Source organism: Clarias gariepinus, chromosome 11, assembly GCF_024256425.1.
Source record: "Clarias gariepinus isolate MV-2021 ecotype Netherlands chromosome 11, CGAR_prim_01v2, whole genome shotgun sequence".
NCBI lineage: Eukaryota > Metazoa > Chordata > Actinopteri > Siluriformes > Clariidae > Clarias > Clarias gariepinus.
The window spans coordinates 22,100,138-22,122,517 of NC_071110.1; the positions used below are offsets into that span (position 1 = coordinate 22,100,138).

Sequence of the window (22,380 nt, forward strand, 5' to 3'; positions counted from 1 at the left end):
TCCTTTGGGTGCTGTGGGCCTCTGTGGATTGGACTTGTTTGCCCAGCACATTCCATGGTTGCTTAATTGGGCTGCAGTCTACAGAATGATGAGGTCGGGTACAAGTACTGCAGAAAGAGATACGTCTTGAGTCATTGTTTAAAGATAAAAACTAACATTCAGAGTGTGTGTATTTGTTGATGTAAGGTTATATTAATAAATTAAATGAGTTAATTGGCTTTTCTGATGTTTGTCCATGTACTTTGGCAAAGGGAAACTAATTTGCTATACTGACCATACATTTATTAACTTTATGAATAAGTACTGTACGTTTAGAAGTTTGCAGGAAATGTTGAGTATTTGCACTTTTATGCATTTATTATTTAAAAAAAAATAGTGTGTAGGGAATCCCTAATGTTTTAGTCCCATCATGACTTCTGTTTCAGTATGTTTAATTGCAACTACAAAACACATTCAGATCAAAACACAAATAGGTACAGGAACACAAGCTGTTCAGATTTAACACTGATTCTCAGAGCATTATATAGCCTATAAGTGCAAACTTTAGGATTGAAGTGAACATGAACTGTTTTGAATGGAGAAATGCGAGGCCCATATATATTGAAAAGGTATGGTGTTACATTATTTATAAATCAATTAGAACCCATAATTATAACACATTGTATATATGAATTTAGCTCATTGCCTTGAATGTTATAGCTAACAGAACCTGTGCCTGGACTTTGGTTAGGAGGAGACAGGCTAAAACAAGCACAGCTAAAGAAACAGTGGCGAATGCAGGCGTGAATGGTTAGTTCTTCCCTGACACACACACGCACACACACGGCGACTCTGTAAACCTACTACAGCAGGATCTTCTCACAGAGGGCTGAAGGTAAAAACAAGCTTTACTTCGAGTGAATAGCTGACAGGAAATATGATGCTGTGTGAATTTAGTGCAGAATTCGGGTTGGAGGTTTTTCCTCGGTAGCGTACAGCGTTCAGAGAAACGTTTAAAATAAGGTTACCTACAGGAGTGGTATTTCTATTGGACGTAAATGTACACCGTATGTGTGACTTTAACGGATTTTTTAAAACCTGTTGGCTTCGTATTTACTTTCAGAGCACCGAGGCTACATCTTTACAGTAAACACCTGAAGTGCTGAATCAACATGTAACCTGTTTATTTGTATGAGTTGGCGTTATTTACAAATGTAGTGTTTAGAATTAACGCTAAGTTAAGTAAGTTACACAGACAACAGAATATTAAACCTAATACAGTACATAATGTGGCTTATTTATATATTGAGTTAACTTTTCTTGTTATATATATATTTTTTTTACAAAAATGGTGGAATGTGCTGTCACTTTTGCAGATGAACAGACACAGTACAGTGGTATATGTTGTAAAAATATAGTATATACTTCATGAAACAATACAATGTATGTATGACTGTACAATCATGAAATACCTTTTCTCATTTTAATATTCAATATTCAATTGTAAAATTTGTTTTAAAGGCCAAGTTCAAGGAAATGTCTTGTCACTATGATCATACATGGAAGTGACCATATACTGTACTTTTCGTCTACAAACATTTTTAAATTAAATAAATCTGATTCACAATAACAGTCACAATAATCACATCTGATCTCTATTAAAAAAAAAAGGGTTTTGTCTGTACATTGGTCAGACCTTACTCTTTCAATGATATCTTTACGTTTCATTGCGTTAAAGGACCTGAAACCATTTCAAAAGATTTTGTCATAGCATCACGCAAAACCTGCTAGACAGAATTTAATGTAACTTTGCCAGTCTTTAGGTATTTGCCTTAAGTTAAACCTGCACCATAAATAAAAACAATATGATGAGTAATTGTGACATTATGAGCAGTTATGTGCCAGATTATAAACCACAAGTTTTGACAGCGTACTGTACATCCGTCAAATCGTGACGGATGCACAGTAAATCGACCGCTGGACAGAATTTAACCCTGGACAGAATTTAATGGAAATTTTTCACTACTTAGAGATCATCTTGAAATGTAACTTGCAACATAAGTGAAATCAAAATGGTGCGTAAAAGCAATGCTATGTACAGTAAGGTACCGGATTTAATAATCTACTTTAAAATAAGCTACTAATAAGCTACTTGCTTAATGTACCAATAGACTTTAATTAGAAGAGCTAAACTGAGATGGCTCATCTCTGATTCACTCACTGATTACTGAACAGGGAGTCTATTGAAAGAATGATGACAGAAGTACAGCTTAGTATAAACAAGGCGTAAAATACTTAACTTACCAAATTCTATTTCTTTGTATTAATCAGTTAGGCAGAGAGTTCTGCTGTACAAAAAGACAGGCAAACATATATGCGGGCTTCAACCTGAAATAATAATATCACTGATTACATCAAAGCTGATCAGCTTTTTAACTATTTCTACAAACTCTTTACTCATCAGCAAGGGGTATTTACACTAGTATATTTTAAAATAAGTCAAACTCAAATAATAATTGAATTTGACATACTTGAAACGCATGTGGACTTTCACATGGAAGACATTTTGTACGTAAATAGTTATGGTTTTTCACTAACAATGGTGTTACTGTCATTGGTGTTACCAGGAATAGAAGTAACACCAGTAATTAAATGTATTAAAAAAAAAATACAAATGCACTTAGCTCTACTTTTTGTGGATTTATAATGTTTAAAAGAAAGTTATTGCTACTGTGTGTGAGTAGAGGTGTGAAAGAAGAAATTAATTTCAGGAGATTTTTATGAACCAAATGCCATGTTTTCTGTAGAAGGACCCAGATATATTAAATAAGCAAATTCAGTGTTGTATTGTCACTTAAAGTTACAGTTTTAAAAAGGATAGCATTAAGATTAGATAGCAAAAGAGGAACATGATTAAAATAAATAAAAGTCCAGACTAAAGTGGTTTAAACAGTGTTTCTAGATAAATTATCGTACAGGGTCTGTAGATGTACCGTTACTTTTGTGTACTGCAAAGTCAGGATCTATGATTATTCTTTTCAGTGGTTGAGCTGTTTATTAATGTGGATGGTGGGATGTGTGTTTGACTCTTATCTGGCTGTGTGAGGCAGGATGATGGAGAGGATTGAATGAAAAGGAAATAGATCTTAATATTGCACAGATATGACAAGGACAATTATGTATTAATTTCAATTAGAAGGTAGAGGATTTCATTGGACATTCATAGACAAGTCAAGGAATGCTATCACAGGTCATGATTTCACTTTGTACTTATTATTAAACCATTTGGTTTATAAAAGTGCTCTATAAATATCAGATTTTTTGCCTGCTTCACTTTGTCAGAGTAGTAGACAGTAATTACGTCTAGGTGTGAAATTTAACTCAGCTTTCCAAAACATTTGGTAAATCATAGTTCATTCATGATTTAGTGGCGGTGGGGGGCCAGGTCGGTTTGAACAGCTTTTTTGTTAATAAATGAAATCATCATTTGATTAAAAAATGCATTTTGTATTTTCTTGGGTAATTGTGTAATATTAAAATGTATTAATGATCTGAATCAAGTGTGACAAATATGCAGTTTTACAGTACACAACCAGAATTCCACAAAAGTTTTAACATTTTTTAAATTTGATTAAAAGACTTCACATAAGCAAATATTTAATAAATTTTTTTATTACACTTTTATCCACTAAACTTTTTATCCATTTCAAATTTCATGCCTGCTACAGGTCGAAGACCTTTGTTGGATGCCTGTGGTCTTAGGTCCCTTGGACGACATTACATCACTTAATAGCATGATTGTGTTATTGATATTATTAAAAGGGTACAGGAATACTAAAAACAAAATCCACCTTGCCATCTGCAGATGCCAACTTAAGCTCTATCATGCAAAAAGGAAGCCATACCTGTATGTGAACATGGTCCAGAAGCACCATCATATCCTGTGGGCCAACACTCATTTAAAATAGACTGCATCAAAGTGGAAAAGTGTTCTTTGGTCAGACAAGTCCAAATTTGACTTTCTTGTTGAAAATCACAGATGCTGTGTCTTCCAGGCTAAAGAGGAGGGAGATCTATCAGCGTGTTATCAGCATTCAGTTTAAAACCCAGGATCTCTGATGGTATGGAAAGCAGTGGGAAGCATAGGTGCATATAGTGTGGTAAACTTGCATGTTTTTGAACAGATGAATGCTGAAAGGTATATAAAGATTTTTTTTAGATCTATTTCAGAGAAGGCCTTGTATATTTCAGCATGACAATGCAAAATCACATACTGCAGCTATTACAACAGCAGGGCTTCATAGTAGAAGAGTTTGGGTGCAAAATTGGCCTGTCCGCAGTCCAGATCTTTCACCTATGATGTTTCACCTATGCACCTAACAGGCATATTATTTAAACGAAAAAAAAAAAAGTCTAAGATGACCACAAACACTTTAGCAGCTGAAAACCTATATCAGGCAAGAATGGAACCAAATTCCAGCACCAAAACTCCAGAAATTCATAACCTCAATGCCCAGACGTGTTCACACTGTTGTGAAAAGAAGAGAAGATGCTAAACATGCCCCCGTCCCACCTTTTTTGAGACATGTAACAGGCATCAAATTTAAAATGAGCTTAGTTTGTGCATGGAATTGTAAAAATTCTCCATTTTAACATTTATGTCCTCAGTGTTTTATTGTGAGTAAAAAATGGCTCATGTGATTTGAAATTCACTATATATGGGAGCTTGTCTTTAAAAATTGCTTTGTACTGGTAAGTGCAGTAGAGTGTCCACCCAGGTCTGAAGTCTGCACATTCACACATGCTTGTATTCATTTACACCAAGTGGGAATTTAGAGTAGCCAATTCACCAATCAGCATATTTTTTGGGAGGTGAATGGAAACTTGGTAAATGGAGTGAAACCATGCAAAAACAATGAAAAAAAAAAAAAAAAAAAACGGCGCGCGCACACACACACACACACACACACACACACACACACACAAAGTAACCTGAGCCATAGCTGATATTTGAAGACTTTTGTAAAGACTGTTCTATAGATTTAGTTTACAGACATCTACACTGTGTGGCATTTAAACCTAATATATGGGTTACTTTGGATACAATTATTGCATATACATGTACAGAATGTAGTCCCTTTGGTGCCTTCCAGTATATTATTCTCTGTTTATACCATCCATCAAGATAAAAAAAAACAACTAAAGAACAAGTTAATATATCAGATTATATCTACTATTATTTAAAATTGTACTTTTGTTCGTATAGCAGGGACACTGCCATGATAGTGGCATGTAATACTGGTGTATCAGTAGCCCCAAGCCTACAAACCAAAATTATTATTTTTAAGAAAGGCAAAGCATGCTTAGCCTCAGTATTACAGTGGGTACAGAAAAGAATCATCCTATTAAAAAAAATAATAGGCACAAGTCAAGAGATATCAACAAATTCTAAGGCTTTATCACTGTCTAGGAGAACACTGAAGTCTGTTATTAGGAAGTGGAGGGTATTGGGTACAACAATCAGGACAACAAATCAGGTCGTCGCAACAAACTGGATAAAAGGATGAAAGACCCAGGAGGAAACTGTCACACGCCGACCTGCGTCAGCAGGCTAAAAGGACCCACAAGCAGACACAACAGATCAAATGGAAAAAAGTATTTAATTGGAAAATATGCTAGAAGCAGATAAAGGGAACATTAGGCAGTATATATATATATAGAGATAGATATAGATATATATAGATATATATAGATAGATAAATAGATATAGATATAGCTATGTATAATGTAGTTCTTTTATATTGAATATATATATATATATATATAGTTTACTCTAGAGGCGGTCAGGAGTAGGCAGCAGGGCAGGTTGGAAGTGGCTGTGGGCAGAGCTATAGCAGATGAGATTATGCTGAAAGTAGATACAGAGGAAAGTTAGGCAAAATATGTGGTTCACTCAAAATGCCACTAGGAATGGGCAGCAGGGGAGGTTAGAAGTGGCTGAAGGCAGAGGTCTAGAAGATGTGAGATCCAGAGCCCATACAACACGGGCGAGAGAGCAACAGTGAAAGATCAAAGGGCAGAGCGCTTGCCGTCTTAGACTCACTAAATAAGAGCAGCCAAAAGGAGTCAGGGTAGAGAGCAGAGGCACTGACCAACAACTGAATAAGGACAGCACACACCTGTAGTCCAAACTAGAATGATCCAGGGGGATCGAGACAAGCCGTAGTCGAAAGTGAAAGCAGAGAATCAAAGCCGGTAGAGCAGTCAGCGTAGCGAACGAGTTTAATCCGAGAGGCAAGAGCGTAATCCTGGGGAGCAGAAAAGAGAATCAACAACGTGAAAACAGGCAGATATACTTGACAAAAAGGCACGAGACAATAGAGCATTGGCACGCAATAATTCGGCAAGGGTTCGCTGCTTGAGGGAGAGTTATATAGAGTGGTGGTGATGAGGCGCAGGTGTGCGCCAGCATGAGTAACTCAGGCGGCAAAATGGAAGCCGCGGAATGGAGTGTGGAAGGGAGTTGCGGGAGATCAGGACTTGTCCCGAGAAGCGGGCATTACCCGGCGTACCGTGACAGTACCCCCCCCCCTATGGGCGACACTGGGCGTCCTAGCTGGTGCTTTTGGGTGTTGCCGGTGGAAGTCTGAAATTAGGGTTGGGTCGACAATGAACCTGGCGGGAACCCAACTTCTCTCCTCTGGGCCGTATCCCTCCCAATCGACAAGGTACTGTAGGCCACGCCCTCGGCGTCGAACCTTTAGTAGTTTACGCACTGTGAAAACTTCACCCCCGTCAATGAGTCGAGGAGGAGGAGGAGGATGGGGGGGTGGGTTTAACGAACTGTGTACTAGTCGTCTGAGTTGTGAGACATGAAAGGTCGGGTTGATGCGGCGCATAGTGAGTGGTAGGGAAAGCCTGACGGAGACAGGATTGATTACCTTGGTGATTGTGAATGGTCCGATGAATCTGGGTGACAGTTTGCTGGAGGTTGTCTTAATGGGGATATTTCGGGTGGACAGCATCACTCTCTGACCTACTCGGTATCTGGGGGCTGTTGTGCGGCCTCGGTCCGCTTGCCTCTTAAAGGTGCTAACGGTGTGTAGGAGACGAGTTCTGGCCTGGGACCAAATCTTCTTGCAGCGGCGTACAAAAGAACTGGTTGAGGGTACCATCACCTTTCTTTCTTGTGCTGGGAACAGGGGTGGCTGATAGCCAAAGCAGCACTGGAAGGGGGAGAGACCTGTGGAGGAGGTCGGTAATGAATTGTGCGCATACTCTATCCAGGGAAGCGCCTTGCTCCATGTAGTCGGATCACGAGACACCATGCACCTCAGGGCTTTCTCCAATTCCTGGTTGAGTCTCTCTGTCTGCCCGTTCGACTGGGGGTGATAGCCAGAAGATAGGCTGGGTGTCGCTCCAATTGATTTGCAGAAGTCCCTCCAGAACTCAGCCGAGAATTGGGGCCCACGGTCAGAGACAATGTCAGTTGGGAGGCCATGCAGACGGAAAACGTGGAGAATCATTAGTTCCGCCGTTTCCTTGGCTGACGGAAGTTTAGGCAAGGGAATAAAATGAGCAGACTTTGAGAAGCGATCCACCACAGTCAGGATGCAAGTGTTGCCATCAGAGTTGGGGAGACCAGTAACAAAGTCCAGGGCGATATGTGACCAAGGCCGACGTGGAACAGGGAGGGGTCTCAAGAGGCCGGTAGGGGGTTTATTGATTGACTTACTCCTAGCACAGGTGTCACAGGCTGCCACAAATCTCAGGACGTCATCCTTCATAGAGGGCCACCAGAATCGTTGCTGGAGTAGGTATAGGGTGCGGGCCCCCCCCGGGTGGCAGGCAACCCGAGAGCTATGTCCCCATTTTAACACTTGAGTTCGCACAGAGGCCGGGACGAAGAGACAATCGGGGGGCACGTTGCTAGGGCCTGGTTCCTGATTAAGTGCCTTCTTAACCTGCCTCTCGACATTCAGAAGTGCGGCTGCTACTAGGCAGCGGGAGGGCAGGATAGACTCACTCGTTGTTGGTTGTTGAGGTGTGGAGAACTGTCGAGACAGGGCGTCAGGTTTGGCATTTTTGGAGCCAGGGCGGTACGAGAGCATAAAATTAAAGCGTGAAAAGAATAAGCTCCACCTTGCCTGGCGGGCGTTGAGCCTCTTGGCTGATTTGAGGTACTCTAAGTTCTTGTGGTCAGTCCAGACTAAAAATGGGGTAGCAGTACCTTCCAGCCAATGTCTCCACTCCTCTAGAGCAAGCTTTACTGCCAACAGTTCTCGATCTCCTATGTCATAATTTCTTTCTGCTGAGGTGAGACGGCGGGAGAAGTACGAGCAGGGGTGTAGCTTTTTGTCCTTGGGTGATCGTTGTGATAAGATAGCCCCAACTCCGGACTCGGAGGCATCTACCTCCACCACAAACTGAAGGGAAGGATCTGGGATTGTTAGAATGGGCGCAGAAGTGAATCGGTGCTTGAGGTCAGAGAATGCATTCTCGGCCTGTTTGTTCCAACGGAAGGGGACTCTTGTGGAGGTTAGTGCTGTGAGGGGAGCTGCCACTGAACTATAATTCCTGATGAAACGCCTGTAAAAGTTGGCAAACCCGAGGAATCTTTGGAGGTCTCGCCTTGAATTGGGGGTCGGCCAGTTTGTGACGGCCGTTAGCTTGGACGGCTCCATCTGTAGGCTAGAGGGAGCAATAATGAACCCAAGAAAGGCCACAGAGCTGCGGTGAAATTCACATTTCTCTGCTTTTACGTACAGTTTGTTCTCCAGGAGTCTTTGCAGGACCTGTCGGACGTGCCGCTTATGCTCTTCCAAGGAACGAGAGAAAACCAGGATATCGTCTAGATAAACAAAGACAGAGATGTTCAAAAAGTCTCTCAGGACATCATTAACGAGGGCCTGGAAAACGGCAGGGGCATTAGTTAGTCCGAAAGGAACTACTAGGTACTCGTAGTGGCCTGTTGGTGTGTTAAAGGCGGTCTTCCACTCGTCCCCCTCCTTTATCCTTACCAGATGATATGCATTTCGTAAGTCCAACTTTGTGAAAACACACGCCCCTTGCAAGAGCTCGAAAGCAGTAGACATGAGAGGAAGGGGATAACGGTTCTTGATGGTAATGGCATTAAGCTCACGATAGTCAATGCAGGGGCGAAGGGACTTGTCCTTCTTATCCACAAAAAAGAAGCCGGCTCCTGCGGGCGAGGAGGAGGGTCGGATAATTCCTGCCGCCAGTGATTCGGTGATGTATTTGTTCATGGCTTCCCTCTCTGGAGCCGATAGGGAGTACAGACGTCCCTTAGGGGGGGTAGATCCTGGAAGGAGATCAATGGAGCAATCGTAGGGTCTGTGCGGTGGTAGAGAAAGAGCACGTGCCTTACTGAACACCTGTTGGAGGTCGCTGTATTCAGGTGGGACATTGGATAGGTCAGAGGGCTCAATAACCTCTTCAGTGGCAGAGAGCGACGAGTGGGTTCTAGCAGCATGAAGGCACGAGGAGAGACAGGCAGGACTCCAATCAAGGATAGTGCTCTTGGCCCAGTCAATGTTGGGGTTATGTCTAATTAGCCATGGGGTGCCAAGGACGACAGGGGCATGAGAATCCTCCATAATAAGGAAGGAGATGGTTTCAACGTGATTGCCAGAGATTCTAAGAGTGACTGGAGGTGTACGGTGAGTGATTGATGGAAGGAAACTTCCGTTGAGGGCCTGGACAGATAGGGGGTTATCTAGGGGTAAAGAAGGGATGTTCAATTTCCTGGCTGTTGCAGCACAGATCAAGTCCTGGTCTGATCCAGAGTCAATGAGGGCTTTTAGTGGTTGAGCCTTGTTACTCCAGATGATCATAACCGGTAGTAAGGGGCGTTGGCTTGGGAGGTTTGTGTGAGAAGGGCCCTCCAAGGCTCCCAGTTTCAATGTGGGCCCCCTCCTTTTACCGGGCATTGGAGGCGGAAATGACCTGTTTGTCCACAGTAGAAGCAGGCCTGTTTATCCCGCCGACGTTGGCGTTCCTCGGGAGAAATTCGGGCTCGGTCCACCTGCATAGGCTGGTCAGGTGAATCAGCAGTTTGTGGGGGGGACATTGGTCTGGTCCTTACCAGGGGTGGTGTGCGTTCTTTGCGCCTGAGCCGGAGACGTGCATCGACGCGCCCCGCTAAATCCATGAGCTCGTTTAGGCCAGAGGGGAGCTCTTGAGAGACCAGCTCATCCTTGACGGTTTCGCTTAGTCCATGAAAAAAAACATCAAACATGGCACACTCATTCCATCCACAGGAGGCCGCCAGGGTGCGAAACTCGATGGCATAATCATAGGCTGATCGTGTTCCCTGACGGAGTCTTAGCATCTGCCCAGCTGCCTCCCGGCCTGAAAGGGAACGGTCAAAGACCCTCCTCATTTCATTGGTAAACGCATTGTAGTTGGTGCAGCATGGGTCATCGGCATCCCACAGCGCTGTTCCCCACTCACGTGCCTTTCCCGAGAGGAGGGTAATAATATAAGCTATTTTAGAGCGTTCTGTGGGAAATGTTGAAGCCTGTAACTCTAGAGAAAGAGAACATTGCGAGAGGAAAGATCGGCAGGTGCCAGGTTCTCCATTGTATGACTGAGGAGGGGGCAGGCGAGGTTCCCGGGGAAGAGGGAGTGGAGCTGGAACTAAGGGAGATGGAGTCTGCAGTTGTTCGATACGAGAGGTGAGTGCACTGAGGGTGTCCGCCATAGACCTTAGATTCTGATTAACCTGCTGAATCTCCCCCTGGTGTGTACCGAGGAGGGAGCCCTGTGCCTCTACGGCGGTCCTAAGTTGTCCTAACGCTGCTGGGTCCATGCTTGGCCGAATTATTCTGTCACACGCCGACCTGCGTCAGCAGGCTAAAAGGACCCACAAGCAGACACAACAGATCAAATGGAAAAAAGTATTTAATTGGAAAATATGCTAGAAGCAGATAAAGGGAACATTAGGCAGTATATATATATATAGAGATAGATATAGATATATATAGATATATATAGATAGATAAATAGATATAGATATAGCTATGTATAATGTAGTTCTTTTATATTGAATATATATATATATATATATAGTTTACTCTAGAGGCGGTCAGGAGTAGGCAGCAGGGCAGGTTGGAAGTGGCTGTGGGCAGAGCTATAGCAGATGAGATTATGCTGAAAGTAGATACAGAGGAAAGTTAGGCAAAATATGTGGTTCACTCAAAATGCCACTAGGAATGGGCAGCAGGGGAGGTTAGAAGTGGCTGAAGGCAGAGGTCTAGAAGATGTGAGATCCAGAGCCCATACAACACGGGCGAGAGAGCAACAGTGAAAGATCAAAGGGCAGAGCGCTTGCCGTCTTAGACTCACTAAATAAGAGCAGCCAAAAGGAGTCAGGGTAGAGAGCAGAGGCACTGACCAACAACTGAATAAGGACAGCACACACCTGTAGTCCAAACTAGAATGATCCAGGGGGATCGAGACAAGCCGTAGTCGAAAGTGAAAGCAGAGAATCAAAGCCGGTAGAGCAGTCAGCGTAGCGAACGAGTTTAATCCGAGAGGCAAGAGCGTAATCCTGGGGAGCAGAAAAGAGAATCAACAACGTGAAAACAGGCAGATATACTTGACAAAAAGGCACGAGACAATAGAGCATTGGCACGCAATAATTCGGCAAGGGTTCGCTGCTTGAGGGAGAGTTATATAGAGTGGTGGTGATGAGGCGCAGGTGTGCGCCAGCATGAGTAACTCAGGCGGCAAAATGGAAGCCGCGGAATGGAGTGTGGAAGGGAGTTGCGGGAGATCAGGACTTGTCCCGAGAAGCGGGCATTACCCGGCGTACCGTGACAGAAACTGGTCAAAGAGACTACCAAGAGGCCTACAGCAACTGTAAAGCTCTTGCAGAAATTTATGTTAGGGTGCGCTCATTGTGTGCATTGACAATACGACAAATTCTCCACAAATGTATGAGAGGGTTGCAAAAAAAAAGCCCCTCCTCAAGAAAGGCCACATGTAGTCGTGACTGAGTTTTGCAGAAATACAGGTTGTCAGATAAGACTCAAATTTAACTATTTGGCCACAACACCACGATGTCTGGCGGAAATCCAATACAGCTCACCATCCAAATAACACCATTCCAACAGTGAAGCACGGAGGTGGTAATATCATGTTATAGGGTGTTTATCTGCATCAAGGACTGGATAGGATAGAAGTACCCCTGGGGCCAGGGGTAGCTCAGTGGTTAAGGCATTGGACTACGGTTCGGAAGATCCCAGGTTCAAACCCCACAACCACCAAGTTGCCACTGTTGGGCCCTTGAGCAAGGCCCTTAACCCTCAACTGCTCAGATGTATAATGAGATAAAAATGTAAGTCGCTCTGGATAAGAGCGTCTGCCAAATGCCTAAATGTAAATGTAAATGTAAGTAAAACAGTTGGGGCAAAATACCATTACATTCTTGAGGAAAATCTGCTGCCCTCTGCCCAGAAGTTTTCAATAAGAAGTAGGTTTACCTTCCAAAATGACAATGACCCAAAGAACACACATACAGTGGTTAAACGAGAAAAAAGTCAGAGATCAGACTTAAACCCCATTGAAAATCTGAGAAATTACTTGAAGATTGCAGTCCATGAATGGTCACCATCAAATTTAACTCCAGTTGAGCAGTTCTGCAAAGAAGAGTTGACAAATATTGCAAAGTCTAGATGTGCAAAGCTTTGTTTGCCATTGAGAAACTTATTAACTCACCTGATTGAGGGTAGGAGTCGCTTTTAGGAGGGGCTAATCCTTTTCCAAATTAGTGATTCTGTCAGCTGGATAAAACAAAAAATGTCTGTTGTTATTTCTGGCTGCAAAGCAACAAAATGTCATTATTTTGAAAGGGGAAGAAATTCTTTACTATACCCACTCTTATGGCCCTTTGAATTTCTATAATCCTCTAGCACTGAAAAGTTTTTATTTCTTTCTGAATACTGTATTCTGTGCACTTTTTGACATCTCTACTGCACAATGTTTGCACAAATATACTGTATATTACCATACATGTCCTATTTTTAATTCTGTAATGCACCTTCTGTACATAAGGTGCTTTAATCAAGTACTAAGTGAAAAATCTAAATATTTTGTAAATTAAATACTTCGGGCTTTATTATTTATTCAAAAATTTAAAAAACACACCAAACTACTTTTTTTTTACTTTGTCATTGTGGAGTATTCTGTGTAGAATAATAAAGAAAAAATGTAAAACATTTTAAGATAAAACATTTTTTGATGTATGAGACATGCCTGCTGTAAAAATGAGCCAACTGCATCCTTGATATCTTTGTACAAATATTTGCTCAGCTCTCAAGACACACCGTAGTTCTAAATGTTATGTGTTAGGTTGTGGCTTATAACTTTTTTTTATTTGGGACTGTAATACAATATGTGCCATTTTCACTTAATCCTAATTTTAAAGAAGGTAATAAATGTTAATGGTGAGAAGTCATTGAAAATAGAAGGTACGCCGTACACATCATAACTAATTTGGTCAAATGGTATTTTTAAAAAAATGATTTGTTATACCGTACATGTAAACATAGACACTCCTTAGTTCTACTTAGACTTTTGGGATGCTGTTTTCAATTGAATCTTGTCAAAGCCAAAGTACACACAGCAACTGTGTGCAGGCAAAAACATTTGTGACCCGTCACATCAAATCAAGTGTTATGTCACATTTTGGTGATTTAGGTTTTTGCATATTTTCAGATTTCTGGTTCAAAGAATTCCATTTTGGTAACCAGGTTTATTACTGTATAATGTCCTGGTGCTAAGATACTGTATGGCCAGCATTTTGAGTTTGTTTACAAGAAGGCCTGGGAAAATTGTTGAAATCTTATCGAATATGACACAGTAATAAAGCGGGAACTATCAGCCTTATTTTGACACAAGGATAGCCACCCCTATAACTTGAAAAAGTGGTAGAACAATAGTTGTCAATGGAAAATGCAGTAAAAAAATTGCATCATTCGCTTTCTGCCAAGCCAATAGGCTAAATGATCAACATTTATATCTGGTGTGAAAAAAGATGGTCAATTGAGGTACTGTGTTAAATCTTACAGTACCTAGTCTGACTGTGTGTTTTGTAGATGGTGTGATTCAGTACTGTGTGATGGAGGATTTTAAAGGCCAGAATTATAAACAAACTTCAGTGAAAGAACCAGTGCCTACCAAAGAGAACATCATCGCTTTCCACATAAGCTTCAAGAACATTAGGAAGATTTAGTGCCGAATTAATCATCATGATAGACCTCAGCTACCTGACTGAGGAGGAGCAGGAGGCAATTATGGCAGTGTTAAAAAGGGATGCAGAGCTGAAAAAGACAGAACAAGAACGAGTCAAGTAAGTTCCCCCAAATGATATTGAACATAAGTACTGTAGATCCTTATTCCGTATACTGTAAAACATGCTGCTCTCTCAAAACGCAACAAGCCACAGTGAAAATGTGATGTTTGTCTTGTAATGCAATAAAGCTTCGGCTGATCTCTACTTCTTATCACTCACAGGACTGCTTCAGGGTGAGTCGACTAATTACATTACCTTCAGCTTGAATGTGAAAAACATTCAGATGGTGCTAAAATGACCATATCAGGGAACCTGAAATGGTTCTTCACTTTGTTACTAAGTGTGAACCATATTGAACAGCCAGTACTAAACAGACTTGTAATGGAAGAATATGGACATAAAAGGAGGAATGCAAAAACTGGCCACAACTACTGTAGGTGATTTCTTTGCTTTATTCATGCTTTTATCCATGGATAAAAGGATTAAGTCTACCCTTGTGGAATAATTGCCCCACCCATTTCACATGACCAGCATAGTTTTCCTGAAATTGAGAATGTTTTGGACTGGCCATGTCCAGATGCACGATTTTAATTAAATTGCTTTTGTTTACTGCTAGAACACATAGTTTTGTGTTAGGACCTATGTAGATAAGTGAAAATCAGTTTTAATTAATTTAATTAAATTGTTTAATTAATTTTTTATTTATTTATATATGGCCTTGCTTTAATTTAAGAAAGTATTTTTTTTTTTTTTTACAATTAAATTAATCCTTAAAATGGGAAAAATTGTACCTTTGGGGCAAAAAGTTATAAAACTGTGTATTGTTACTTGTTTGACAAACTATTCTCTGTCCTTATTGAGCAAACATAATTGTCTCGAGACACAATTGTCAGTATTGTTAGTCATATTCCAAAGGTTTAAGAGCAGTCTGGTATTGCTTGTGATTAGCTTAGTGGAAATTGATGTTGCATTAAAGGCTAATGATTTCTCACTACACATATTTTTATTGTTATACACTGACATAGTAGAACTGGTGCTAACCAAGTGGCTAGGTGTAAAACTGTTTCCATATAATACATAGGCCATACTATTATTATTGCACTTTTTGCACCAGCAGGAACATGGCCCTCATTAGTCATTACTCAAATAAACCAGTCAGAGAGATAGGAAATAAATTGAGAGTGTCCAAACAATAGTTTGGAACATTCTTAAAAAGAATGAATAAACTAGCAAGCTCAGCAACAGTAAAAGCCTAGACGACAACTAAAGTGGATAATTGCAGATTTCTGTCCATGGTAAAAAAGAACCCCTTAACAACATCTGGCCATGTCAAGAACACACTTGAGGAGAAAGGTGCGTCATTGTCAAAGTCTACAGTCAAGAGACAGCTTTATGATGTACATACTGATGCAGAAAGTTCCACAAACAAGCAACAGGCCTGGCAAAGCATCTGAAGGCAGGAAACTTAACATTTGGTCATGACCATGGCCTTTAGGGTTCAGGTTTCTCATTGACTGCAAAGGATTTTCATCCATTTTCTCATGTTTGTAATTATGTTAGTTTCTTCCATAGATTATGACCACCACCAAATGTGTGTGTGTATGAAAATGGCTGTAACCAGAGAATTGAGTCTCCTGACTGCTCCCAAAAAATGTTCTAGCACTTATGATTTCCAAGATATCTGGGTAAAAAATACAGCACAGTCACTTTCCGATTAAAGGCAATGGAAGATATCAGGTTACAGGGAGAGCTGTGGCCAAGACAACCAGGCCAAACCATTCCCAAGGTAGTTGAATGGCCATACTGTATCTCTGGAACCTTATGGCCTACTTAGAAGCTGTTTTCACCAATTTGGCCAGGAATTGCCTCTAGTTTGATTTTGTCTTTGCAAATGTGTGAGACATTAATAGTATATAGTATTGGACTTTAAGCCTTTTTTCTGATATAAAGAGTCAAGATGTCATGGTCTTGACCTAACTATCAGTCAGAAGAGCTTGCTAGAGTTACATGCCCAATAGTAAACAAAGAAGCATACAGACTTCAGTGCATTACGCAAACACAATGATGAAAAAAAAATGCCTTAATTTCTATTTGCATATTAGGCATTTGCAAAAGCAAGGCCCTGAGGAGGGCAAACTGAAGTATATCACAGGGGAGTGGTTTTATGAGGTAAAGTCTCAGAGACACCAGGACAGAATTCATGGCTCGGATATTATCATGGCATCCATGAAACAGAAGAAACCCATGTCAGTAGGTGAGTTCCTTGGCATTAAATAAACTAAAATAAATGATGTGCTGGAAAAAACAGTAAAAAACAGACACAATAATTTACTTATCTGTGCTACCATGCTTGTCTTCTATTTAGAGTTTTTGGCACAGTCATGGAAAGAGCACCCGAATAAAACCAACAACGATCTCATGACACCACAACCAAAGTCAACAGACAGTCTAAAGGAGAGGTGATAAACATTATTTATTTTAACAGTTTTTCCTATTTCAATACTACAATATCTGCTTAACTCAACACTGTGTTTTTTACAAAAAATGTAAGAGTTTATTGTCATAGGGACGACAAATCTGTATAGTAGGTATGTAAATTTAGGTGGAACATAAAATTCTTCCCATGGCTCATACCAGAAAACATTGGGCAATGTACGAAATTGCTGTTTGACTAGCTCCCACTTCTTCTACTTTGTACATGTGTGTTTTTGAGGTGTGGAAATCTTATGATTCGAAGTACCGGGTGACTCAAACAAGAGTCAACAGAGGCGTTTGCATAACATGCTTTTAGTAGACCTTAGTCTAAAAGCCTTTATTATTGCTATGCATGTAAATATAACTTCATTGGCTCAGGATATTAGTGACAGGTAAAAAGATGGTTGAAGTCTTTAATGAATGAAGAACAAACAGAATTTCCTACAGCTGATTTATAATTACTTGAATGAATATTTTATGAGTCTTTAAAAAATTATTTTAAATGATATGGATATTTCTTGATTATATTGATATGTAATCTAAATGTTATTTTTAAATATGGCACTTATTTTACACATCCTATTCAAGATGAATCACCCCAATGTTGTAATACAGTAACCACCACTCTTCTGTGAGGCTTACCGTTAGATTTTAAAATGTGACTTTGGGGATTGGGAATTTGCCCATTCAGCTAGAAGAACTTTTGCTTTCTGTTTTTTATTTATTTATTTATTTATTTATTTATTTATTATTTATTTTTACAAATTTCCAAAAAAAAAAAAAAAAGAAAAAACCACGAAACAAAAAAAATCCCCTCTTTTCTCTTTGTATCCATAGCAGGAGAACAACAGAGACTCAGCAACAGCGTGTAAACAGGGTAGGCAAATTGCTTACTGTTCACTATGAAACTATATTTTTACCCTGACTTTAAAATCATTCAAAAGAAAATAAATGTTTTATTTATTATTGATTCAACAAATTAGATTTTTGTACTTCATTTGAAGATCGCCATGTTTTATAAAGAATATTTTGCTAATCTTAATTTTTATTTTATTTGTTTATTTGTTTCCAGCAAAGGCACAATCCATTTGATAATGTGCCTGTTGACCTAGACCTTGATGTACCAGACAGTGCCTCAGTGACTGTAGACATTACAAATCCACCAGGTACAGGTTACATTCCATATGTTTAGCAGTATATACAGTAATATATATAGCATATAGTAACAGTGTATAAGGTATACCCAACTAGTAGCCTGTATATTAATATTTCAGAATAGTATGACTTTGCCTAGGCATGGAAGATAGAAATGCTGGGTTGTGTAGGATTATTGTACCAACTACACTATATAAATAAAAGAAAGGTTTTGTCTGTAAATCAGGTTTTGTCTGAATTCGCTCTTTCAATAATATCTTCCATACATTGGAGAACCTGAAAGGAGTTTGTATTTTTCTGTCTGTATGTGTGCATGTCTGTATGTACAGAGTGTCCATTCTGTCAGATTTTCAAAACAGAGTCACTAATTTAACCGTCACTCAACAGAGCCAATCAACCTGATAGTTTACCATGTATAGATAGACTTTGCAGAACACAGAATTAATGGCAATGCACCTACAGGCAACTAAAATCCTTAAGAAATGAAAGCGCGACACAGCATGGCTAACCTTTAAAAAAATTCGAAAAAAAACGTATCCTTCAAAAATTTATGGACAGATTAATGTATGTTTTTTCTTCCTGCGGTAAGTACAAACACAGGTTGTCTCATATGTTCCGAAACCGTAGCACTAAGAAAAAGCAGCAATGTGAAGCGCCACTATGAGAAACACAGGTCATTAGAGCAAACATGTCTGCAGCAGTCTGAGGTGAGGGCGTGTAAAATACCTAAACTGAGAGCCCTGTGTTATGTGCTTAAATACCCCCTGGCACCGGATTGGCCTCTTACATATTCACCATTAATCTAAATACATTAAAGAAAGGTTTTGTCTGTCCATTGGCCAGAACTTACTCTTTTAATAAAATCTCTACATTTCATACATTGGAGGACTTAAAAGCAGTCTCAGAAAATTGTCTGTCTGTATGTTGGTTTTTCTGTCTGTCTAGTCATCAATCTGTGCATAAAAAAACACTCACAGTCTTAAATATGAAGGCACCATTACCTGACTATCACCAATGATAGATACATGAGCACTTACAGTAATCATTTGACCACAAGAAATATATCGACAATAGTCAAAAGGCATTTTTTTATTGTGAGGCATACAATATCATACCCTTTTAAGTAACCTTATCCAACACGTCACAAGTAATGAGCCAGAAGTGTGGCTGGTCCAATTATCAAATGACTACAATATTTATAAGACATACAGTACCATACATTTTGCATACAATTGCATTAATATAAATTGCACATATGGGCGAAATTGTTCTCGTTAAAGAAAAAAAAATGCACAATGGTCACTGAAATAACTGAAAACTTGCAAAAGTATTGTAAAGAACGATTTTAAAAAGCAAACTAATTAAACCGGCCAGGACAAAAATGATGGTACCCTTAACTTAATATTTTGTTGAACAATCTTTTGAGGCAATTACTGCATTTACTTACTTACTAGTTTACCGCTAATCTCTTCAGAAGTTGTTCTGGGCTCCTTGGTTTTATTTGTATTATCCGTTTCTTAAATTTGTTCTAATTTTTTTTATCTTAACTTTCTGCGGTCCATGTTTAATGCGGTACACTATACAGTACATCACAATACCAAACAGCACAGTGATTACTTTTTACCCTTTAGACAGGCTGCCTGAATACAAATTTGAAGAAACATAGTTTTGTTAAGGATATAACATGATGTTTGAGCAACATCCAAATCTCATAATGCCCTGTTTTAAAGAATGCATCATAGATGTTAAGCTGTGCATAGTTGTTATTTTTACAGCCATTGCAGTGACTACAGCAGTAAAGAGAGAGTAAACATTATTTCCTTGGCTTAAAAAAAAAACCTTTAGAACAAACCATTCACAGCAACTGCTGTTGGAGATTAACAGTTTTTTAAATATTCAACAACCATGTCATAGTCAAAAAAATCTAAAATGATATAATCATTACCAAAAGCTCTTTACCTAAATTGTTCCTAATAAAGTGTTCAGTGAGAAAATGTAAAGGTACTTGGTTAGAACCTGGTTTATAGATACAAGTTATTGAGTATATTTATTTAAGTTAAATTTTGTATTTAGGTACTGTTTCATAAATTAGTGTTTTACCTGTATACCTTCACTTCTTCTTTAGCTGAAGTGCTACCTTCACTTGAGACTCATGAAGAAATGGAAGTCAAGACGAAAGGCTTTAATATTTCACAAGAAACAATCCCTCGTCAAAAACCCGTGCCAAAGAAAAGAACTAAAATATTTAATCTCCAGAACTCAATTACAGACAGCACCAGCTCTACCTCCACTCAGAGTGTATCTACAAGTTCTGCTGTGTCCACCCAAAGTGTCTCTACAGACTTCAGCACCAAGTCCCCCGTGTCCACCCAGAGTATATCCACAAGCTCGGACAGCAGGTCTACTTTGTCAACTCAGAGCATGTCTACAAACTCAGAAATCAAGTCTATTCCACCAATACGCATCCTCAAACACAGTTTCAGCTGTAGCTCTAGTGACCCCAATTTTAAGAGCCAGCTACCTCAACCCCTTAAACCCCTTAGAATGGTTTCCACCAAGACTGGTCCTGAAAAAGTCATTAAAGAGAATACAATACCCCAAAAGCAGATAGAGCAACCATCCCTTAGTTTAAAAGATGAAGAGACAAAGGCCACTTCACCAGAGTCCTCTTCACTAAACTCTACCTTTCCAAAGTCACGACTGCCAGTCCGATCCTCATTGCTGTTAAGCAGTCCAACACAGACAGCTCAAGAGAAGCCAAAAATTCAGCCACGACTAAGTCTGAGTTCCAGCACACAGTCAAATGATGAACAAAAAGCAACAGACCAATTGCATGCGAAGCAAAAATGTGAAAATAGTTTAAATTTGTCGCTATCAGCGGAACCAAAAAAACAAAATATAGCTGAGGGTTTTATAAAAGAACCTCTTTCCACTCCTAAAACAAAAGTCATGTCCCCATTTGAATCCCTGTTAGTCAAACCATTAAATGATAGCACTGGCCCTCAGATCTCACCAAAGAGCACAGAGAAAGAAGAAAGTAACACATCCAAGAAGGAAAATAAAAATACACAAGAACAAGCAGGGCATCCTTTGAGCTTAACAGGTACGATCAACTTCATTGTTCTGGTTTCAACTATCTGTTATTCGATACTGCATGTCTTTACTGGTGTTAGATAAAAAACAACTGCAAGCAATGAGTCTTAGAAGCTTAATGACAAGCTACTTCCTTCAGTTTAATGACTTTTGTTACGTTTTTACTACACCATCATTAACAAGTTCAAATAATTAGGTCAACATTATTTTTAAATTAAACAAATTACAATGTGAAAATTATTTAATTCACACAAGGTCAATACTTAATCTAATTACGAGGAGCATTTAGGTCAAACCAGGACTTTCGATTGTGTGGAATAATAGAGCACAGACTAAGAGTAAAAACTACCTTTATATCTCTATATAACTGCTACACTAATGCATTTACCCAAGAGGTTTACTAGTGCTTGGACAAAATAAAGGTAGAAAGTTGCCTCATTACGTCTGAGCCGTGATCAGACTGCCTGCTTGTGGACATATGAAAATGGCTTGGAGCGAGGTTAGGACTGTACAGCAGATGTAGCAGTACAGTAACTCCCAACCAAGTTCCTGTGATGTGCAAGTGGTGTCTGTGAATGAGTGTCCCACAGACAGATCTCTTTCACAGATCTCTTCTGCAAGGTGGTGAAAAGTTATTTGTCAATTTTAAAATTGTCAGTTGTTCCACTCGCTGAACGATCACAGGAATGACTGCAGTGGGCTCTGAGCCACCTTGGCTAGGATCATCATTTACAGAAATACAGCCTTTTGAATGTTTGCACCATTCAGATGTTGAATTTTCTAAGAGACTCATCACTGTACTGTGCTTGTAGTCTTCTGTAAATATTAATCGGTTTAACCCCTTGGTTTATACCAGTTTGATTTAAGCTCGTTTCATATAATTAGTGTGGAATGAGCATTTCTGTGTGCACCATAGTATGGATTCTTTTAGTGATGAAAACAAGGCTATTAAACATCCATGCCCATATGTATTGATATATGATTAATTTTTGGTTTTAAACATATGCAAAGCAAAATGAGACATTTAAGAGTTTTAGTCAGGGTAACTCAAGGTAAATCACATAATCACATAAGGGTAAGAAGATTGTTATGTTTATTGTTGTTGATTAAATCTGGTATAAGATCAGAGGAGGAAACATTAGATCTTTAAGGAAGGCTGAAAATTTAGCTTTAAAAGGCTGAGAATGAGACCTACAACTGGATTCCAACCATTAAAGAATAATAAAGAAAAAGTAGAAGAAGAACTGGTTAGGTTATGAGGGTGATCACGAGCGATAGTATTGGGCAATTAATATTTTCTGTTACTGACAGCCAGTACAAAAGGACAACCAAAGATGTTAAACATTATTATCGTACTATAC

At 39.6% G+C, this 22,380-nt stretch overlaps 1 protein-coding gene across 5 annotated transcripts in view; it reads left to right on the forward strand.

Moving 5' to 3' along the window:
• The first annotated feature begins 801 nt into the window (after positions 1-801).
• The window catches only part of sytl2b (synaptotagmin-like 2b), a 31,658-nt gene continuing 10,079 nt past the window's right edge, over positions 802-22,380 (forward strand). For 2 of the 5 annotated variants that reach the window (XM_053507472.1, XM_053507476.1), the window contains exons 1-7: positions 802-874; positions 14,100-14,353; positions 16,399-16,550; positions 16,662-16,755; positions 17,609-17,648; positions 17,844-17,937; positions 20,052-21,029. In XM_053507472.1, coding sequence (XP_053363447.1) covers positions 14,253-14,353; positions 16,399-16,550; positions 16,662-16,755; positions 17,609-17,648; positions 17,844-17,937; positions 20,052-21,029 — 1,459 coding nt within the window. In that variant the 5' untranslated portion in view covers positions 802-874; positions 14,100-14,252. Of the gene's footprint in view, positions 875-14,079; positions 14,354-16,398; positions 16,551-16,661; positions 16,756-17,608; positions 17,649-17,843; positions 17,938-20,051; positions 21,030-22,380 lie in introns of those variants that run through there. The other 3 variants (XM_053507474.1, XM_053507473.1, XM_053507475.1) reach the window with 3 other exon arrangements.